The sequence below is a fragment of the Ahaetulla prasina genome, chromosome 1 (assembly GCF_028640845.1).
Source record: "Ahaetulla prasina isolate Xishuangbanna chromosome 1, ASM2864084v1, whole genome shotgun sequence".
NCBI lineage: Eukaryota > Metazoa > Chordata > Lepidosauria > Squamata > Colubridae > Ahaetulla > Ahaetulla prasina.
Genome location: NC_080539.1, coordinates 315144502 through 315166552, shown reverse-complemented (window position 1 = coordinate 315166552; position 22051 = coordinate 315144502). Strand labels below are relative to the sequence as shown.

Sequence of the window (22051 nt, the reverse complement as noted above, 5' to 3'; positions counted from 1 at the left end):
TTTTAACCTTAAGCTGTCACACAAAGTCAATTTAAACTGCAGGGTAAATAATTAAAAATGTACAACTATTCTGTCTTACTGTAATGACCAAAAGTTTTCTGTTTTTCATAGCTGATTTGTAGTATTATCCTAGGGTATAAGGCATTGTAATGGAAGTAGTATATTACAACAGTGGTGAAATCTAAATTTTTTTTGCCACTGGTTCTGTGGGCGTGGCTTGGTGGTCATGTGACTGAGTGGGTGTGGTCAACTTTTTTTTACTTTGTAAAGCATTTTTTACTAGTAAAAATGCTTTAAAAAGTTTTTTAAAAAAGGTTCCGATAATCAGCACCTGACCAGCCTGACACCCCTCGGCAAGCCAGACCCAACGCCTCCTAGCCTCGAAGATTGTCTGCCTTTCTACCTTGGCCACCCAGTCCAGGAGATGACGGCAGGAGGGGAGAGAGAGAAACAAAGCGCTCACCTGCTCCCCCTTTTCGCTCACCCCAAGTTTCCTGCTGCTGATTTTCATGACTTGCTTCACATGCCCGGGATCGTCGCCCTTGTCGTCTTCTTCCTCCTCCTCCTCTCCATCTTCCAAATGGAAAAACGCAGGAGCAAATGCAAAAAGAAGCACATGCTTGCTCCTGGCATTCTTCCATTTGTAGGAAACTTTCATACCTGTGAAGGCAAGTCTGGCTTCCTCTGGGTGGGGCTACCGGGGACGATTGCCACCAGTTCACCGATCCGACGACAATTGTCGCAACTAGTTCACGCGAACCCGCGCGAACCAGTAGCACGTCACGTCAGCTAACGTATTTCTTTTTTGTTTCTTTTATAATCCCTTCACTAATAAATGCTACATGTTTAGAGACATGAGCTATATTTTCCTATTATAATTTCAGATAGACTACCCAGTCACTGAAAATGAAAAGAAATTCTAGCTGTAAAAACACTCCTCTTGATATTTGTAATCTTGAATCTGGTGCTTCACCAGAGTATCTATCTTTCAATATCAGATTTATTCCAAAAATTACTTGATGTTTGGTACTGCCAAATCTATTTTCCAATAAGTGTCTAAAAAAGAAAATACCTCTTCATTGTGTTCAAAAGAATGGTTGCTCTACTGCAATAATTTCTGGAGGAAATAAATGCTTCAGCTTTTCTTTCTAACAGTTGATTATGATATGCTTACCTTCTTGTTTCAGAAAGCCTTTCATTTTTTGGTATAGAATATTTCATATGAGATTGTTCAGGTTTATGACTCACAAATCCACACATTTATCAGAAACCACACATACTGTGGCGGTAGTGTATTTGGGTACCAGCTATGCATAAAATAATTTCTTTCACTTCTAAAATTGCAGGAAGTTTATCTGCTGTTCTTAAAGAACTAGTGCAAGACTTGACTCAACTCGATAATCAGGCAGCTGCCTCTGCTGCGTATCTTCCGCCCTTTTCCCACCACTGCGAACTTGCCTTATTTGATCCCTTCCTGCAGGAGACAGAACACAGATTTATCGAAGAGCAGGTATCATATTTTAGTGACTACGCACATAAAGGAGAAAAAGCACGTCCTATAATGGCAATTGCATTTCTTCTGTCTTTGCAGTTATTCTTAGTTAACAACACAGCCGGGGGAAGCTTGGAGTTTGACCCATTTGCAATCTATGAGAAGGCTGCACATGGAGATTCAGTGCCTAAGCCTTTGTCTCCAACTTCATCCATTGTCAGTGCAGCAACCCGTCTCTTTGGAGTGATATTTTCACAAGCAACAGAGACCCAAAGGTAAAGAGAGTACCGATGAGACTTCAGTTTCATATTAATTACTTGTGGGAAATACATTATTTTTCAAAAGCATGCATTTTATCGAAACATTCTTTTTTGCCTTGTAAAGTAAACCATAATGGGAATTGTCTGTCTTAATTTATATACTATGTATGTATGTATATACATCAGGGTGAAATGCTCCCGGATCGGACTGGCTCGCGCGATCCAGTAGCGATGGCGGCTGCTGGTTCAGAGGACCAGTAGCAAAAATCCCTGGCCCCGCCCCCCCCGCCTCTGCTGAGCCCCACCATCTGCAGAGGTTTTTTTTTTTTACTTTTAAAAGCCGGTTTTGCTTCAGCCGAAACATGCCTTTAAAAGTGAAAAAAAGCCTTTGAGGATCCCGTCCCTCAGCTGAGATCAGCAGAGACTTTAAACTTTAAAAAAAAAAATTTTAAGTCTCCTCTGGCGATCTCACCTGAGTTCCTCATCAGCAGAACCTTACTTGTACTCTTACTTCTAGAAAACATGTTTTCTACAAGTAAGAGTAGAGACTCTAAGGCAGTTACCTGAATACTGATTAACGCATGGCTCTTTTTCCAGCCTGAAAGCAGTTTCATTTTCAGCCAGACAGAATCAATCGCTTAGCTAATCTATTTCCTCGGTGATCAACTGGCTGGCTTTGCTGGCTGAGGAATTCTGGGATTTGAAGTCCACAATAAAATAAAATAAAATAATAAAATAAAATATTTGTGCAGCTTTCTGAGATTTGGTGTGTTTCTGTAGTGTTTCACTCTAACTACACAAACACACAAAATCTCAGAAAGCTGTATGTGGCATTTTGTGTGTGTGTGTGTGAGTGAATTGTGTGTGTGTAAAGTGTGAAAGTTGGTTTTTGAGCTTTTTGTGGCTGTTTGAAGTGTGAAGTGCAGCTGCTTTTACATTGTGTGTGGGTCAGTTGTGTTGTGTTGTGTTGTGTGAGTGTAAAGTGTGAAAGTTGGGTTTTGGTACCTCTTATTGTTTTTTAAACTTTGTTAATTATTTTTATTATTTATTGTTATTGGCCACACCCACCCAGTCATCTGACCACCAAGCCACGCCCACTAATTAAGCCACGCCCACAGAAACGGTAGGGAAAATTTTTAGATTTCACCCCTGATATACATATGTATGTATGTACATATTACAGAGCCAAGGGTTTCCCTCTGATAAGAATAGCAGTGTGTTGAGTGTTAGGTGACAATAATAATGCTACTAAGCAAGCTGATTGGACTGTCACTACTGGAATTGTATAAAACAATGTTATAGATCTGCACTTTTTATATGAATTGATTTTATCGTATTATATATGCAAAGTTTAGAATATAAATCTGAAAAGCATTGTATTGTGTTTATTGCTAGATCTTCTTAAGTTATTATTCTTATATGGTAGATGAGACAGTGTTAGAAAAACTCCATTTATATTCCACGTAAACATGATTTGAAATAAATTGTAGATGCAACTTTATCAACATATGTGTTTTTTTCATTAGAAAGTTCTGACATATTTCCTGGGTTTTTCTTAGTTTCCTCAAGCCACAAATCCCTGAATTAGGGATATAAGAAACACAATGAAATATACTGTATATGTGCCACAGTAGTAGTTTGGATGCTTTTGAGAGGCAGCTATAACCTTAACAAAGATATAGACAAATATTAAGAGAGAATTTAGAAATTAACACTAAGAAATAAACATCTTGTTGAGCCATATTATATAGACTTTACAGTATATGAAACAGGAGTCTCTACGGTATATGAAATGGGAGAAAGGCTCATTATTCCATTTCCTCTTGATTTTGTATGGAAGGCTGCAAGTGCTGGAACAGTTATTGGCATCCATAAAACAAACCAAAGGATCACGGCAGCAGATAATACAGCAAAATATTATATCAGCAATTTGCAGTGCCCTAAAGGTAAGAGTCGCCCTTCTGTTTATTATGAAAGTCAGTGATATCCATCAAAATCATTTAAGGGGAATCTGAAACAAATTTGCTGTCTTGTTTTCTTTGCAATTACTACTGAATCTTGTCTGTTTTATCTATTATTGGAAAAAAATAATTTAAAAAACAAATAGATGAATTCAGCTGCTCTTATATCTTTGTTGTGCTTCCAAAGTCGATTCGATTAAATGCCATCTATAGTTAAATGATACCTGTTTCATTTTGCAAAGTATTTACTTCCATATATAACACCAATGCTCGTTTGCTTTTCAAATAAAAGGTGAGCCACCCTGTATAGTTTAGCCTTATCGATGAATGCAGCCTTGGTTTAATATAATATGTATAAAACACATCATATGAAGAGCCAATGCATTTTCTTCTTCCCTAAAAACTTCATTATAATTTTAAGGTCATTGGAGAGAAGTTCTAAGTGTTATTTCAACAGACTACTATATATTAAATACTTGAATTTGCCTTGCTTTGATGTTAAACCAAGTCTTCATAATGTATTGCTTTATGTATTGCTTATATATATATTACTTTTCATTAATGACACAAGCCTCTGAAAACCTTTCAACTACAAAAGGGAATCCATGTTCACAGATTCACTCTGGCTCTCTCATGCTCAACATTTTATGAACAATAATTTAGTATAGCATTCAAACCATTTGCTGTATATTGCTATAATTATTGGCTCTTTAATAATTTTTGACTATTCTCTCTTATTATATAATATACATTATTATTATATAGTATTAGCAGAATTATGTGGGCCTTGGATCCTGAGGATAAAAAGGTGACTGTACATTTCAATAAATACAGTAATACTGATGTATTTGTTGAATTATAACGGAAAAATATCACTTTATTCTATGCTTTGGAAAGCCTAAAGAAGGCAACATTCATGTATCTGTAGATATTTTAGATTGATAACATAATCTGACATCTAGAATCAACATAATTTGGCACCTAGAATCAAGAGGAAATTATAACCTGCCTACAATTTTATCTTCCCAGAGATAACTGAGGAATTAAATTAATTCCTTTAGCGTTAAAATGTTTGTGCACATATTTTTAGTTATTAGGGATTTGATTTAGTAGAGAAGAACAGCAGAATAATAATTAGCAGAGTTTATATTCCTCTAGAGTTCTGTAGAAAATAGTAGTAGTTTTAGATGTTCTTTAAAATCTTCCCAAGACAGATTTTACTTTGAATCTGTTATGTAACTTAAACTGATTTCTTTAAAAGGTTATTATGGCTTTTTGTAATGCTTATGCTTTTAAACTTTATGTTGTGAGCTTCTCTAAGAGGATTTGTTCTTGGGCAGGATACAAATATAACAATATTGATTTTCATTTCCTCTCCTATTTGCATGTCTGTGTAAAGAAGGAAAATACTTACTGTTCAATAATGTGGTGTTGTTTAAACTCTTCTTTATATCTAGCACTTGGCTAGCCATAAGGGAAATTTAGGTTATGAAGAAATCCAAAGCTGCACCTTGAGCTTGATCCTAAGTGCCTTGGAAAGTAGCAGTCCACTTCTAAGATGTTCTGCTGTTGAAGCCCTAGCCAGACTTGCACAGGTGGTAGCTGATAATACCTTCACTGCTGGATTGGCACAAATTAGCTTTGACAAGTAAGCAATTTCTCATAATATGGTTCTGTTGCATTGTTTCAAAAATAGGCATGTATTTAGCCCCTTTGGGCCTATGCATGCCTATCTATAAAAAGGGAAGTATGTAAGGAGCGGAGGCACAAAAGCAAACACCTTGGCAACTTTGAGATGTGTAGACTTCATCTCCCAGAATTCCCCAGCCAGCATCATTCTTTCATACACCTTGTTCTATCCTGTTGCTTTCCTCTTCTGCCCCTCTATTCACTTCTGCCAGAAATGTTCATTCCATATTTACATAAGGATTCTCTGTCAACTGAGAATCACTGCTTCTTTCTTTCATTAGCACTTTACACCAAACATTTACAGATGGCAATTTAGTAAATATAAAGTTCTTCAGAATTCATGTCAGAGAACTACACATCAGTCACTTAGCAGTTGAGTTTAAATTTGTTTGAAATTTTCTGAAATGAAAAATATGTATCGCACAATAAAATCCACAAATTATAATTACAACTACTGTAGTCTATATTAGATATATATTATTTGCACATCACTTTTAAGAAATAAAACATTTCTTGAATATCTCTGAATAATATATTTTCCCCTTTGCTTTTCTGGACCAAAAAAAAATTCATCAGGGAATTGTTCAAGCAACCATTAAAATTGCATCAAAAAGGGTAGTTTGTTTTTCCTGGCAGCAAAATATTATGTCTGCAATAATTCTGAACATATTTATTGGGGATTACTTTGAAGATACTTATAATGGGATTTGCTTTTGAATAAATACGAATAAGAGCTAGGTATAATTTTATTCATATGCATTTCAGTAATTAAAATTTAACTAATGGCATATTCATGACTGGGGTGGGTGTACATTTTTTAAAACTGGTAATTTGTGTAAAAACTATACAAAAATATTGAAGTATTATGGAGTTCAGTTCGGATATTGGCAGCCCTGTTAGGTAGAATAGATCAAAAAATTAACTCCACAAGAAAGCTACTTTCATTGAGATTAACTATAATAACAAAATCTTGCAAATATAATTCTGTTTTACTGTCTGCCCTTCTTATGCTTCAGTAAATTAGGAAGGTTTCCATTTGAGCTGCTTATAAATGTTGTTTGTTGTGGGCTTGAAATATTTTATACTATTGGACCTTGCATATTTTATCATCCTCACTCTACAGATATCCTGGCTGCATAAACCAAGGCAGTCATAAGTACTCTAGCTGCCAAAATTCAATAGGTTATCCTCCCCTTGAGAACTTCAGAGTTATTACATTTGTATGATTGTTATTGATGGTGATGATGATATAAATATGGTCCCATTGTTCTTTTGTACTTCTCCCTTTCCTTCTTTAAGGCCTAAAAATTAAACAGTGATTCTGCAACACCTTTCTAAGGCTGGAGTCTTCAGGAATATGCTAGCACTACAGTTCTTAGCATCGTGTTAAGCTTCATAATTCTAACACATTTAAAGGGCATTGGATGTGAGAAAAAGGCTGGTTAATAAATTTTCCGTAGACTTAATATTAGACTTCATAATTACAATTATTTTATTTTAATCCAATTTTCTTACAATTCCTAGGCTAAAATCTGCAAGAGATGTGATATCAAGAACAGGACATTCTTTGGCTCTGGGTTCTCTTAATAAGTACACAGGAGGAATTAGTTCCACTCATCATCTTACTGCATGTGTTGGAATACTTTCTACCTTATCTCAGGATAACACTTCACCTGAAGTACAGGTATGTATTGCAGATGATGACGACGATGATGATGATGATAAATGTCTAAGCAAAAAGAAGCCCTACACACATACACAACATTCACTCACACAAGCTCTATTAATTTCCTGTTTTATGGAATGAAAATTAAGATTTATGTTGTCTTATTAAAAATACATTGCAAAATATTATTTGAACTTTTAACCTATTTTTGTTGTTCTGGTACTTATTGGTGGCATAAAGCCTAATCAGGAGTGATAGCAGAATTGATAGCAGAAAGACTAATCATGAGTGATAGTCAATCATCTGGCACCTGTTTAAAGTTTCTGGTGAACTATCCTTCCTTGTTTTTCCTTCTTTTTATTCACCTCTTCCACAACAGGGAGAAGAAATACTACACGTGGTAAAAATTTGAATCTCAGATAATTAAGAATTAAACTAATTCCCTTAGTTTATAGTGATACAATTGCTACTGTGACAGACACATCCATTCTCTTGTCTCCCATATCTATACTGCTGCCAATTTAGGCAGGTGTGACTACACTGAAGGAAGGTAATATATGCAGAGCAGAGCCCCAAAAGATTGGAGAACCATGGTCTAGATTGCTTTATTCTGTATATGTATTTTACATGTTATATTGTACTGTGTTCTTGGCATAGTATTCCTCACCATTTCATGTAAATGCTTTTATTTTACACATAACTTTGGTTTTTTATCATACTTAGCAAATTATTTCGTCTTTGTTTTCATGCCCATTACACACGTTTTGTCTCTGTGCCAGTGTGTGACACTACTACATTTTTCGTATTTTACAGACGTGGGCAATACATTCTCTGTCACTGATCATTGATTCTGCTGGTCCTTTATATCATGTGCATGTGGAACCTACCCTCTCTCTTGTTCTTATGTTGTTGTTGACTGTGCCTCCTGCTTATACTGAAGTCCATCAAAGCCTTGGTCGCTGTTTAAATGCACTTATAGCCGCTTTGGGTCCTGAGTTACAAGGTATGCATACATTTGTGACAAATGATAGTTAGGAGCCAAGATACTGAGTTAATTTGCTACCAAAATAAACATGGAAAACCATGACAAAAGCTTTAGAGTATTTGTATTTTTACAAAGTCATGCACAATCTTATCTGTCTTCCACTTGAGTTATGATTTACACACATTTTTATCTGAGATCTTCAAATAAAGAAATGCTCTTTCCCTCCCCCCCCCTTTTTCGTAGAGAAATTTCTAGTAGCCAATACTTATTGACAAATTATAATTATAAGAGTGGAGAATAAAAATGATATTTCTCAGGTTAAACAGAGAAGGACTCTTTGATCAAAGTAATTGTCCTTTTGTTCAAGGCAAAGGTATCTTCTGAGCATGTATGCATGCACACATATACCTAGACTAGATTACTAGATTATTTTGTGTAATTATAACTAAGTTGTCTACTAGAATTCTCTCACTGCTCATAAAATATTTTTCTACATGTGGAGTCATTGTTGCTCTCTGAGCTTGGTTGTTTACCTGCAAACATTCATTATCCATCTAGTTTTAGTCAATGTGGCGTTTACTCCTTGTTTAAATACAATAGCTTTTGCCCAGCCATGTTGGTAAGGGCATAGGTTTTCTCCTTGGTAGTTCCTTGATTAGGATATTGTTTTTTGCTTCTTTGTCTGATGTTAACCCTGATGCTTATCTGGGTGCTGAATGCTGGAGAGCATGTGTTCTGGTCTTTTTGTTTCCTTCTTAGCTTTTATATTGTCTTTTTTGAGTGCTGTGTAAATGTAATTTATCTTTATGTACCTAATGATGACTGATTTGTCTGAGTGCCAAGCTTCCAGGAATTCCCTAGCATTTTTGGACCTAGGATGCTCTCAGTTTCCCAATTGAAACTATGATTCATTTTGCCAATGTGCTGTGAAATTAAGGAGTTATTGTCATATGTTTTACCTGCTAATCGGTATTCATGGATGTGATCTGGTTTACTTAAGAGCTATTCACTAGCACTGATGATATTACCTAGTTGGGTAATGAAGTGTCTGCAAGCAACCAACCAAGTTTAGGGAGTACTAGGGAGCCCACAGTTCAATCCTTAATATACATATATTCTCTTCTTTTGATATCCTTCTATATAATAGAACAGCTGTGGAAATAAATGTATATTTTTAGTAAAGCATGACTGAAGTAGATTTTAAAAACAGATGTTAATAATTTGAGGAACGTGTTTATTTGGTTTTTATTTGTTTTGAAATGTTATTTGACTAATGAAGAAAGTGATAAAAGGAGCAACATATTTTTCCCCTTTATTTGCCTTATGTTTAGGCAGCAGTGCTGCAGTCTCAGCCTTAAGGGCATCCTGTCTCCTTGGCTGCGCAGTGATGCAGGATAATCCTGATTGCCTCGTCCAGGCTCAAGCTATCTCTTGCCTTCAGCAGCTTCACATGTTTGCTCCTCATCATGTAAACCTGTCTAGTCTTGTCAAGTGCCTTTGTGTAAGTATATAATCACACGACACGACTGTGTAGTTATATAGGTATGTTACAAATCTTTTTTCAGTGTTATTTCCAACTTTAGAATCAGAATGTTCAAATTAGCGTTTCAAAGAAAAGTAGTCAGTGTACCAAATTCAGCAGAATATTTTGAAATAATACAATCCATTGCTTTCAGAAATGTGAATATAAGCTTTATATTAGCCAAGTCTTATGATTGATTTTAGTACAATATCACAAAATGACCCTCTACTTTACAGATGTCTATAGTGTGGTGCGTGTGTGTGTCCGCACATGTGCGTGTGCATGTAAAACATATATGAGTCTTGTTTTCTAGTTTAATGAACCAAATTAGTTCAGTACATTGAAGAGGAAGGTTCAAAGTATTTTGAGAGAGAAGGAATGTAATTCCTTATGATATTCCATATGAAAATGACTGTTTCCTGTTTGCCTAAGGACAAGAATAGGCTTATAACAGGTCAGCTAGTTTTGGTAGGAGTAGAATAAATGGAAGAAAATGCACCTAGCAGGATTATTATTCTCTGCTGATTAAAAAGCGGGCAGTTAGTTACTTGACTGATCTGCTAACTGACCATAAGTTTCTGTGTTGTTTCCTTTTCCTCTTCTCTCTCTCTCTCATACACATACACACATAAACACACTGCACACATATACAAACACAATCATACATATATGTATAAGTGCTGTGGGGAGAAGAGAACGCCACTTTTCAGTGCCTCCTTATGAACTCTTTTAAGCAATTTCTCTCCACCAAGCAGTTTGTGAATTTTCATGTAAGCACACCTCTTAAGATTGGTGAAATACTTTTTTTCAGTTCCACTTCTTGAATTAATTTACTAATGGGTGAAGGACATTTTGTATCAGCCTCATGAGTAGAGAGAGGAAAAAATATGAGATCAAGAATTCTGTCTTTTTCACTGAAGTTTAGATATCAGTTAAGAAAATATATTTTCTAAATAGAAATTGCCAGACATGGATTATTTTTATGTTTTAATTTATTATTTATTTATTGGTATCTTGCCTCCATTATTTTTTACAAATAACTGCAGAAGATAAACATATCCAACACACCTTCCTCCTATTTCCCCCATAAAAACAACCCTGTGAGGTAGGTTGGGCTGAAAGACAGTGACTGGCCCAGAGTCACCCAGCTGGCTTTCATGGCTAAGGCAAGATTTGAAGTCTCTTGCTTTAAAGGCCTGATGCCTTTAACCATTAGACCAAACCATCTGTTAAATTCAGACTTCTGATTATGACAAAAATTAATTCCATGAAATTGAGTAATTATAATTCAGCAAATTCATACAACAGCCTCCCTGTGAAGTTGTGGGGGGAGGTGGCAGGGATTAGGTATGGTGAAATATAAATTATTAACAGATTGAAGTCTGGGAGACAAAACATTCACTCACTCATTTCTTTAAATGGTGTTTTGATATCTAGTATACATTTGTTTTTCATATAAAAAGTTTGCCTGTATGGATAGCAGAAGGGAAATGTTATCAAGTGTTGATATATCTGTATAATCCTATGGGGGAATACAAGGGAGTGGATGATCATTAAAGAGGTTTGAAAATAATACAGGTAGTCCTTGACTTACGACTAAAAGCCCAAAATTTCTGTGGCTAAGCAGGACAGCTGTTAAGTGGGTTTTGCCCCATTTTATGATCTTTCTTCTGGAAGAAAGATCTGTAGTTAAGTGAATCACTGCAGTTAGTAACCCAGTTAAGTGAATCTGGTTTTCCCGTTGACTGCTTGTCAAAAGGTTGCAAAAAGGGGTCACATTACCCAGGGACCCTGCAACCGTCATAAATATGAGTCATTTGCCAAGTGTATGAATTTTGACCATGTGACTTTGGGTTGCTGCAATGTGAAAAATGTTCATAAATCACTTTTTTCATTGCTGTTGTAACTTTGAACGGTCACTAAACGAATGGTCGTACGTGGAGGACTACCTGTATTGCCTATGCTAGCATGGCTCCCAATAGTGAATACTTTTGCCATCTCTGCCATTTAAAACATTGATATTCTGAAAATTAGTGCTGCTTCAGCTATGAACTAATTCTGAAGTTAAATAATATTAAAGAGAAAAAAAATTATCTTAGTGATTTTAAGATAAGCCTTTGGAAAGATAATCATCATACTTTTCTACTAAACTTCATGATGATGAGGCTATTTGTTTGGCTCTGGTTTTGATTGTGAAAAGGTATAACAGTCAATATTAAATACTTTTGAATGTATTATCCAGCATTACAGATAAAAAATACAGTATATTATTTTCACCTGGCTCCAAATCTGCCACTGCTGATGTGAAATTGGCCTTTTAGATCTGAGGCTAATGAATTTTCATAATAGGGTGATTTAAAATTTTAATATTAAACAAAAACTTAATATAGCTACCCTGTTTCCCCCAAAATAAGAAATCCCCTGATAATAAGCTCAATCGGGGTTTTGAGCGCATAGCAATAAGGGCAAGCGCTTATTTCAGGGTTCAAAAAATATAAGACAGGATCTTATTTTCGGGAAAACATGGTAGTTTCCAGTATAGTTTCAAATTCAAATATTCTTAATTTTAAATAAAATATTAAGTAATAAAGCAATAATAAGGAAATATTTTATTACTGCATTATTGTAATAACGTGATGCAGTGAATTTTTCTGTATTGTCGAAGTAAGGATCACTGAATTCTAATATCTAGTTTTTATCATGACTGGATTATCATTTGTTTTTGTGCAGGAGATCTTGTTGGAAAATTCTGTGTTGGTAGGTCTTTGTGCATTGTTAACACATCAGCAATTTTCAGTCTTTCTGTGTGTATATATATATTTTAATTTCTTTCTTTATTTCCATAGTTAACCATTAATGAAAAATAAAATATTTTTAGCATGTTGGGTGATGTGTTGTTTGAGCTGAACTAAATTTTCTCTTAACATCTTTTTACTGTAACTGGCATTCAAACTTTGTGTGTAATTTATTTTTGCATTATTTTAGCATAGCATATTAAGTGCAAAAGGAGTAAGTTTCAATTGTCTGTCTGTGTGTATAATTTGTCTGTATTGCTTGCTTTTTCTGTGTTATTTTTTTTTTGCTTTTTTTCCTTATCCTTTTAAAATATGAAGAATGAAATAAATTGGAAATGTGCATTTTGCATTGTCTTGCAGTTAAGCTTTATTTGTTCTGGCTTTTTCATGTAAAAGCAGAAGAATCTTTTTAAAAAGCATGCTTAAATCTCACACTGAAACATCAGCTTGAATATATGTATAAAATATTTATCTGTGTATTTAAATTTTTAATGTTGAGCAGTGGTGAAATCCAATCTTTTTTACTACCGATTCTGTGGGCGTGGCTTGGTGGGCGTGGTGTGGCTTGGTGGGCGTGGCTTGGTGGACATGGTAGGGGAAGGATATTGCAAAATCTCCATTCCCACCCCACTCTATTGCCTTATACATTGTAAGCCGCACTGAGTCTTCGGAGAAGGGCGGGATATAAATGTAAATAAATAAATAAATAAAACCTCTCGGACCAGCCAGAGGTGGTATTGAGCCATTCTCCAAACTGCTCAAAATTTCCGGTACCGGTTCTCCAGAACCTGTCAGAACCTGCTGGATTTCACCCCTGATGTTGTGCTTATTGGTATATTTCAGTTTTTTAGAAATGTGAGAACATATTTTTGTACCAATTAACTTCTTTTCATTAGAGTTCATGTAACAGAATATGGAAAATTAAAATCATAATTCATTTGGTTATCGAATTGTGATTCTGCTGTATCTCCTCTTTAGGGCCTACTCTTAACTTCTTTTGCCTCTCTTTCACGCAAATGATTTTTCAATAACCAACACTGGTTATTGCCTATTTTCCAACCTTTGCATGAAACAACTCATCTTAAAGTTATTCATTTTTGACTCTTGCACATCAAAAAGAAAACTAATAGTAATCGTATCCTATTTGTTAGTTGTTTCCTCCATTATCATTTTCAGCACCTAGATTCAATCCTGAAAAGTGGTCATTTAATATTGTTTAGATAGAAAATGGAGTTCCACAAGAGTGTTCCTGAGGATTTATTACATAATTGTCAAAAGGTCCCATCCAGGTAGGGCAGACAAGAGGACAGTTCTCAGTAGTGGTCCTTGTTATAGAATACACTAACTCTTCCCCCACCTAGCACCGAGCTCCTTCTTTTCTGGCATTTCAAAAATGATTTGAAACTGTTATTACATCAGAGCTCTGGCTCATTATGAGGACTTGTGGGGGAGTCCTCTAATGTTATATATTGTAATGATCTGGTATGCCACTTACAGCATTTTAAATTCAAGTGATATATAAATGCTATTGAAGAAATAACGAAAATAAGAATAGCATTAGCATATTTAAATTAATGAAATAAAATAATTCATTTTGATAAATTATTTGTTAAATTAATAAATGTTGAAAGTAATGTTAACACAGCAACGTTAGGCAACCTATTCATAGCGCTGTTTTTGTTGTCCTGCAATATATTTTGATACATACTGTATCCTTTGTTAGATTTTTTTTCTTTTTGACACCATTATAAATGTAGTAATTTTCATGAACTGCATATTAAGGTAAAACTTGTTTAACCGAAGGTGTCTATTAAATTTGAACATTCATTAGTTCAAAAGTTTACCATATGAGGGCAAAACACATACACTCATATATGAAAAAAGCCAACTTCAATTAATGTTATTTATTTAAGCATATTAGTAGTACATGAGAAAACTAACTACATTGTGCTTAGCTTTATTTTTAGCACATGAGAAATGTATAACATTTATTGGAAGAAAGGAACCTTTCAATTTTAATTTATTCTTAGAGGCATGTTGCTTTTCTGTGATTATCCCCTAATGAGTGTGTAAATTGGGGTAATGAGATGGACCTTCAAGTTCAGAGGAGGAATCAGTAAAAGATCGCATCAAAACAAGCCCTAAAAACCAATAACCTGGTTTGATGGTTCTGTCTCCCCAGCTACAAAACTCTTCCTTTTTGCCAGCCATAGCTTTTGCTGCTATCTTGCTCTTTATCATCATTTAGATTCTGTAATTGCCCTCAGTCATTCCTGACCCCTGCAAGACATTGTTCTCTGCTGTTCGCTTTCCATTAGTTTTCTGTATTTGGTAATCACTAATTTCAGATTCAGAATCTTCAGTTCTGCATTCATACAGTGAGGCAGGGTTTTTTTCCGCAACTGTTTGCAAATGTAATGTTGACTTTTTTCCTAAGCTGTAGTTGAAGATTGATGACTTTAAATATTAGTTTTTAAGATTTGGGTAGCTTTTATATGTCCTTATGTAGCCTTCCTGTATCTTTATCACTTTCATGCTCTAACACCACCTTTTCCAAAAAAAATCTCTTCCTATTCATTACTCTGGAATGATTAATGTATTTGAGAGCAAAAATATGTAATTTTATTTTTCAACCATTGTGCATATTTTAATGCATAAGTAGAAATGTTATCAAGAGTGAGGAGAATCTTCATGCTTTCAGTGATATTTTCAATATCTCGTTTTAATATCTTTGGACCATAACGACTGAAGAACCAGTGTTGGAAAATGGTGACGTAATTATGACTTTTTAAATTTATGTGAAATAACTGACTGTTGATGCTCAACATCTTGCACCACTCAGACAACACAGCTGTTCATCTACAACCGATAGTTGTAAATTCACCCCACCTTTCATACATATCCAGGTAGTCCTCAATTACAGCCATTTATTTAGTGACTGTTCAAAGTTTCAACAGCACTGAAAAAAATGACATGACTGTTTTTCACACTTAACGACCACTGAAGCATTGATCATGTGATAAAAATTCAGACACTTGGCAACTGGTTCATATTTTTGACAGCTGCAGTTTCCCGGAGTCATGTGATCACCTTTTGCGATCTTCTGACAAGCAAAGTCAATGGGGAAGCCAGATTCATTTAACTGTGTTACTAACTTAACAATTGCTGTGATTCACTGAACAACTGTGGCAAGAAAGGCCATCAAATGGGGCAAAACTCACATAAAATGTGTCTTGCTTAGTAACAGAAATGTTGGGCTCAATTGTGGCCATAAGCCAAGGACTACTGTATAAGCAGATGCCCCAAGATGACAGCATCAAAAAGAACTGCAAAAGAGAACCAGAAGAGTTCTAGAACTGGAATCCAGAAAGGCCATCTTGGTTTGTCATTGCTGTAGTGATATTGCGAAGCTCGGGTTGTTCCTTAAATACCAATAGCCTCAAGTCTTTACAGAGTATTGCTGGATGTTAATAGATCCAGCTTCCTCCAGCATGGGAAGGCCTTCCCTTCCTTTTCCAAGACAACATGACAACATTTCCAGAACGGTGGTTTGTCCAATCAATTCTTTTCTGTCAGAAGTCCACATTTACAGCAAGTTTTTGGAAAGATTTAATGTAATATTAGATTTAAAATCCCACTTCTTCCCTGCTGGATGGGAGGGACGGGGGAAACAGGACAAAAGCCACTTTACATTAATACTATTGTTATCTAAACCACCAGCAAGCAAATTGCCTGATCTTTTTATTGGCTGAGTTTACATAGAGTAATTCAATTCAGACCTTGAATCAGCTGTTGCCATTTCAGGCTATCTATAGCTGTTTGTACCTATTAAAAATCACTTCTCAACATTCTCGATAAACTTTAAGCTGCTCAATCAACTCTGAAAGGACCAACTACATTATTATGCTAATGCCTCTTACAAGTGTCTGTCTTCTGCTGAAATGCACATCTGGCTTTCATCCAGTTTTCTTCTGGGTACATAATGATCTAAGACCGGCTGCTGTGGTTTCTTCTCAGTCAGTCCTGTCTGCCATAGTTTCTAGGCACAATTAAACTGTTTTCCAGAATCCCCTAATCGCGCTGGAATCTCTACCCCACCCCGCCTTGTATCTTGGGTGCTTTTGCCCTGCATGCCTTTCTCTGGGAGGAAGGGAGAATGTATTTTGGACTCTCAGCGTAGGACGGACAGCCTGAAATCATTTACTTCATTAGAAGATCCATCCAAAAATGTCACACTCTTTGAAGGCAGGAAATAAAACCCATGGGTTATATCTCTTCCAACTGTCCCATTGGTAATATCTTCATACATTTGCCACCTTTTCAGCAGTTCTCAGGAGGAAAGAGACTCTTTAGGAGAGAGGAGGAGACAATTTTGTCATTTGTAAGAGGAACAAAAAAAGGGATGCCATTGCTCAGTGGCTAAGATGCGGAGCTTGTAAATTGAAAGGTCAGCAGTTCAGCGGTTCAAATCCCTAATGCCGCGTAATGGGGTGAGCTCCCATTACTTGTCCTAGTTTCTGCCAACCTAGCAGTTCAAAAGCCGTAAAAAAATGCAAGTAGAAAAATAGGGACCACCTTTGGTGGGAAGGTAACAGCATTCAGTGGGCCTTTGGCATTTAGTCATGCTGGCCACAGGATCACGGAGACGTTTTCGGACAGAGCTGGTTCTTCAGCTTTGAAATGGAGATAAGCACCATCCTCTAGAGTCGGGAACGACTAGCACATATGTGCGAGGGGAACCTTTACCTTAAGAGAAATAAAAAATTCCCGAGGATGAGAAAAAGTGTTCTGAAATGGTAAGGTTCCTGATTTTAAAAAGACCATGGAAATGCCCCTATTTTCTGATCTTCTTTGTCAAAAGGAGGTTGGTGAGTGGAAGAGGTGTTTGAAAGCAACATTTCTTGTCAGCTCAAGCTAATAAAGAAATGGAGGTGAAAGGAAGGGCAGAATACTTTTTGGTTCTCTTATAACAAGAGATTTGGAGAAGGGAATATGATAAAATAGAAGGGGAGGTGTTGTAAGGTGTGATACTGGTGAGGCAGCAACAAGTGAATCCCAAGGTAGAACGACCCATAGGTAAACTTCATGTCACCTGCCTCCCTCTGTGTAAGGGCTAAAACGAATAAGGTAGAGCCAGTGATGCTAAGTTCATTCAGTCCAATGCCTGGAATTTAAATCTGGAATATAGATATATAATTATTATTATTATTATTATTATTATTATTATTATTATTATTATTATTATTATTATTATTATTATTATTATTATTTATTAAATTTCTATACCGCCCTTCTCCCGAAGGACTCAGGGCGGTGTACAGCCAGAATAAAAACACAGAATATATACAATTAAAAGAATTTAAAATGAACTATTACTATATGGCCGATAATTAAAACACTTAAAAATTTAAAATATTATTAAAACCCCAATTTAAAATCAACTATTTATGCCAGTCCTGCTTGAATGAATAAATATGTTTTAAGCTCACGACGGAAGGTCCGAAGATCAGGCAGTTGACGTAAGCCAGGGGGGAGTTCGTTCCAGAGTGTTGGTGCTCCCACAGAGAAGGCCCTACTCCTGGGGGCCGCCAGCCGACATTGTTTGGCGGACGGCACCCTGAGAAGGCCCTCTCTGTGAGAGCGTACGGGTCGATGGGAGGCATAAGGTAACAGCAGGCGGTCTCGTAAGTACCCGGGTCCTAAGCCATGGAGCGCTTTAAAGGTGGTAACCAGGATCTTGAAGCGCACCCGAAAGACTACAGGAAGCCAGTGCAGACTACGGAGCAGTGGTGTTACGTGGGAGCCACGAGCAGCTCCCGTTACCACTCGCGCAGCTGCATTCTGGACTAACTGCAGCCTCCGGGTGCACCTCAAGGGCAGCCCCATGTAGAGAGCATTACTTTTGAGTTACTTCTTTAAGACATTGTACTTATATGCATGGAAGGTTGTAGGGTACAGGTAGTCTTCGAATTACAACCACAGTTGAGCCCCAAATTTTCATTGCTAAGCAAGGCAATCGTCAAATGAGTTCTGCCCCATTTTACAACCTTGTTTTGTCACAATTGTTAAATGAATCATTGAAGTTGTTAAGTGAATCATGTCGTTGTTAAGCAAACCTGGCTTTTCCCATTGATTTTGGTTGCCTGGGGTCATTTGGTTGTACAGTACAGCACAACTGTCATAAATACATGCTAGTTGCCCCAAGCACTTGAATTTTGATCACATGACTATGGGAATGCTGTAAAAGCCATAAGTGTGAAAAGCAGTCATACATTATTTTTTTCAGTGCCATTGTAACAGTAGGGCAAACTGTCACTAAATGAATGGCTGTAAGTCGAGAACTACGTATAGCAGGGAATCTTCTGTCAAGTCTAACCAAGAACTAATTCAAAATTAGAAATCCGAAGTTACTGTTGAGTGTGCCTCTGAATGCCAATAATAAGGATACCATCTGGTTTATTAAACTTGTTTCTTGTGTATACTTTTCAGGTGAATCTCTCTAGTTCGTATCTATTATTGAGACGTGCGGTTCTAGCTTGTTTGCATCAGCTTGTGCAGAGAGAGGCAGTTGAAGTATCTGAACATGCAGTGGCCCTTGCTAAAGATGATAATGAAGACTTTACTCCAGGTAATACTAAGCTCTTTATCTTTAGGATGCAATTTTTTTTCCAGATAGGTCATTGCAGTATTTGTATTTTTTTTACTCTGTATACTGAGGAACACTTCAGATCTTCTCCAAGCAAACAGCCTATAGCAGTGTTTCTTAATCTCAGCAACTTTAGGTTATATGACTTAATGTTAGCTGGGCAATGCTGGGAGTTTACATCCACATATTTTAAAGGTGCTGAGGTTGAAAAACACTGACACATAGCATCGAATCCATTTATCACACAAGCTGAAATCCCCTTGGCAACAATCTTTCTTATTTTCCTTCTCATTTCCACATTTCACTTTCCTACCAGGTTTTCCTTAGAGAATCACTCAACCCAGTGGTGAAATCTTCCCCAGTTTGCTACCAGTTTGTTGTTCATGCATGCGTGCTGCGTGCCAAATGCATGCTGTGCACACGCATGCACAGTGTGTGCAAAACACTTGTGTGTGCATGCACAGTGCACACAAAACATACATGAGTGCATGCATAGTACATGCCAAATGCGTGCTTCACACGGAAAAAGGCTTGGGAAGGTAAGTAGAACAGTGAGGGGGAAGGAACAGCTGTGCCGCGCGATTTAGATTCACTACAAAGCAGGATTTCCTGCTTTCTAGCGATTTTAAATCATGCAGCACTGCTGATCATCAGAAATACCGGTTTGGATGAACCAGTAGCTTTTTTTTACTACTGGTTCGCCCAAAAAGGTAGTTTTTATCACCACCGGTTCACTTGAACCGGTGCGAACCAGTAGGATTTCACAGCTGACGCAACCCCAAGAATAAGTTTTGTGGCTTTCTGAGGCCCTGCAAAGAAAAAAGAGAGAATTGCCTGTTCCATTATATAAAAGGTTTCAGCAATAGAACCTAATTAACCATAAGTTAAAATATTGGGTTTTATCCATCATACAACAAACCTTTAACACTGCAGGAATGGTGATATGATTTCTGCCCGGCATCAGAAACCCTTTCTTAATATAAAACATTTGTTTTTAACTTACTGCACCTGTGTGTGGTTTGCCAATTGCACAGTGGCAGATAGGACAGCACTCCAGAGGGGCAATGTCCTTGCCCAGAAGATCATTAGTTACCCTCTCCCCTCTTTGGAAGAGCTTTATAGTTCCCGCTGCCTTAAGAAAACATTCTTAAAGATTCATCTCATCCTGGGCACCCTTTTTTTGAACTATTACCATCTGGCAGACTGTACATGATAGTAAAAACAAGGACAAATAGGCTGAAAAACAGCTTCTATCCCAAGGCAGTAACTATATTGAATTCTACTGTATAGTGCAATATTAAGGCAATATTGGGTTTTCAATTCAATTGTATAGAATGTGAAGGATGTGTGTTTATGTTTTATTTTTATAGTTATAATGTACACTGAATATAACATTTAAATTCATTGTACGAGATGCAATTTACAATAAACTATAAAGTAAACTAAACCAAGCCAAGCCAAGCCAAGCCAAGCCAAGCCAAGCCAAGCCAAGCCAAACCAAACCAAACCAAACTAAACTAAATATTTCAAGTGAATTACTCATTTCCCCTACAACCCTAGTTCCATCATAGATACTATTCTGGGGCATCTTTTTTTACTAGTTAGAAATATACGGGATATGTTATATATGAGGAAGTCAAACCTTTAATTTTTATCTATATTTTCAAAAAAAATGAAAAGGTATTATCAATTTGTAAATTTTGCCAATCTAAATTATGGTGTAACAAATGCATAATTTGTGTTTGACTGGAATCTTTCAGTCTGCATGTTTTCCTGCAGAGTATTGACCAATTAAGTGATATCATCAATGTCAACTTTTAGCAGCCATATAGATATAGACCTAAGGGATGCGGTGGCTCAGTGGCTAAGATGCTGAGTTTGTCGATCGAAAGGTCGGCAGTTCAGCAGTTCGAATCCCTAGTGCCGCGCAACAGGTGAGCTCCTATTACTTGTCCCAGCTTTTTACGTTTGAAAGCACGTAAAAAATGCAAGTAGAAAAATAGGACCACTTTTGGTGGGAAGGTAACAGCGTTCCGTGCGCCTTTTTTTGTTTTTGTTTTTGTTTACATTTATACCCCGCCCTTCTCTGAAGACTCAGGGCGGCTTACAGTGTATAAGGCAATAAGCCTTTGGCGTCAAGTCATGCCGGCCACATGAGCATGGAGACGTCTTCGGACAGTGCTGGCTCTTTGGCTTTGAAACGGAAATGAGCACCACCCCCTAGAGTCGGGAATGACTAGCACATATGTGCGAGGGGAACCTTTACCTTTACTTTAGATATAGATCTTCTCCCTGATGATCTGTCTCCAATCTGGCCTTTCAGATTTTCTAAAGGTGCACCCATCATCGCTGTAATCAAGTCCACCACCCCTTGCTTATGGTCATACTTTTCTCCTTCAGCCCAGTGTGATGAACTTCTCAAGGGAGCTGTGTCTTCACAATAGATAACCATTTGTGTGAAGTGGTGTAGGGTATCCTGCCTAAGCAGGGGGTTGGACTAGAAGACCTCCAAGGTCCCTTCCAATTCTGTTATTCTATTTTTTTCTATTCTATATGTTCTGATAATTTGAGTTTGGTTATCTGCAAAGTGTGCTTTGAGTGTGTGCGGGAGATATGTAAGTAAGAGAATGAATAAGTATTTAAAAGAATGTAAGAATAATCCTCATATTATATCATCAAACAAAGGAATGACTTGCAGGAATATATTTCTCCCTTCAAGTTGCAGCCTGGGCTGAAACTCTCATGATTTGTTGAAGCAGCAACTTTATCCATGACTAAATTTCTGCTACAAAATAAATCAAAATAGTGGAGTAACTATAGGAATGGGGAGTTACTGGAAATAAACCACAGTAGCAATAACAAGGATTTATGCAACACTGCTTCATTTGGAATATGTCAGCAGCATTAGTGTTGATTTGTGGCCTGATGTTTTGGTAAATAGATCTGCATAATCCTATGATTATTTTTCTGAATATGTGCTTTGTGTCTGTTGTGATTATCTGTGTATAGATCTCATCTAGATGCTGAAAGAAAGA

At 36.7% G+C, this 22051-nt stretch overlaps 1 protein-coding gene across 7 annotated transcripts in view; it reads left to right on the top strand.

Annotated features, from left to right (window-relative positions):
- Positions 1 to 22051, top strand: part of HEATR5A (HEAT repeat containing 5A) — a 69013-nt gene that overhangs the window by 20985 nt on the left and 25977 nt on the right. For 4 of the 7 annotated variants that reach the window (XM_058162225.1, XM_058162221.1, XM_058162226.1 and 1 more), the window contains 8 exons: positions 1347 to 1767; positions 3593 to 3698; positions 5171 to 5361; positions 6927 to 7086; positions 7882 to 8071; positions 9385 to 9554; positions 12306 to 12332; positions 18860 to 18998. In XM_058162225.1, coding sequence (XP_058018208.1) covers positions 1347 to 1767; positions 3593 to 3698; positions 5171 to 5361; positions 6927 to 7086; positions 7882 to 8071; positions 9385 to 9554; positions 12306 to 12332; positions 18860 to 18998 — 1404 coding nt within the window. The remainder of the gene's footprint in view (positions 1 to 1346; positions 1768 to 3592; positions 3699 to 5170; positions 5362 to 6926; positions 7087 to 7881; positions 8072 to 9384; positions 9555 to 12305; positions 12333 to 18859; positions 18999 to 22051) is intronic. The other 3 variants (XM_058162223.1, XM_058162224.1, XM_058162222.1) reach the window with 3 other exon arrangements.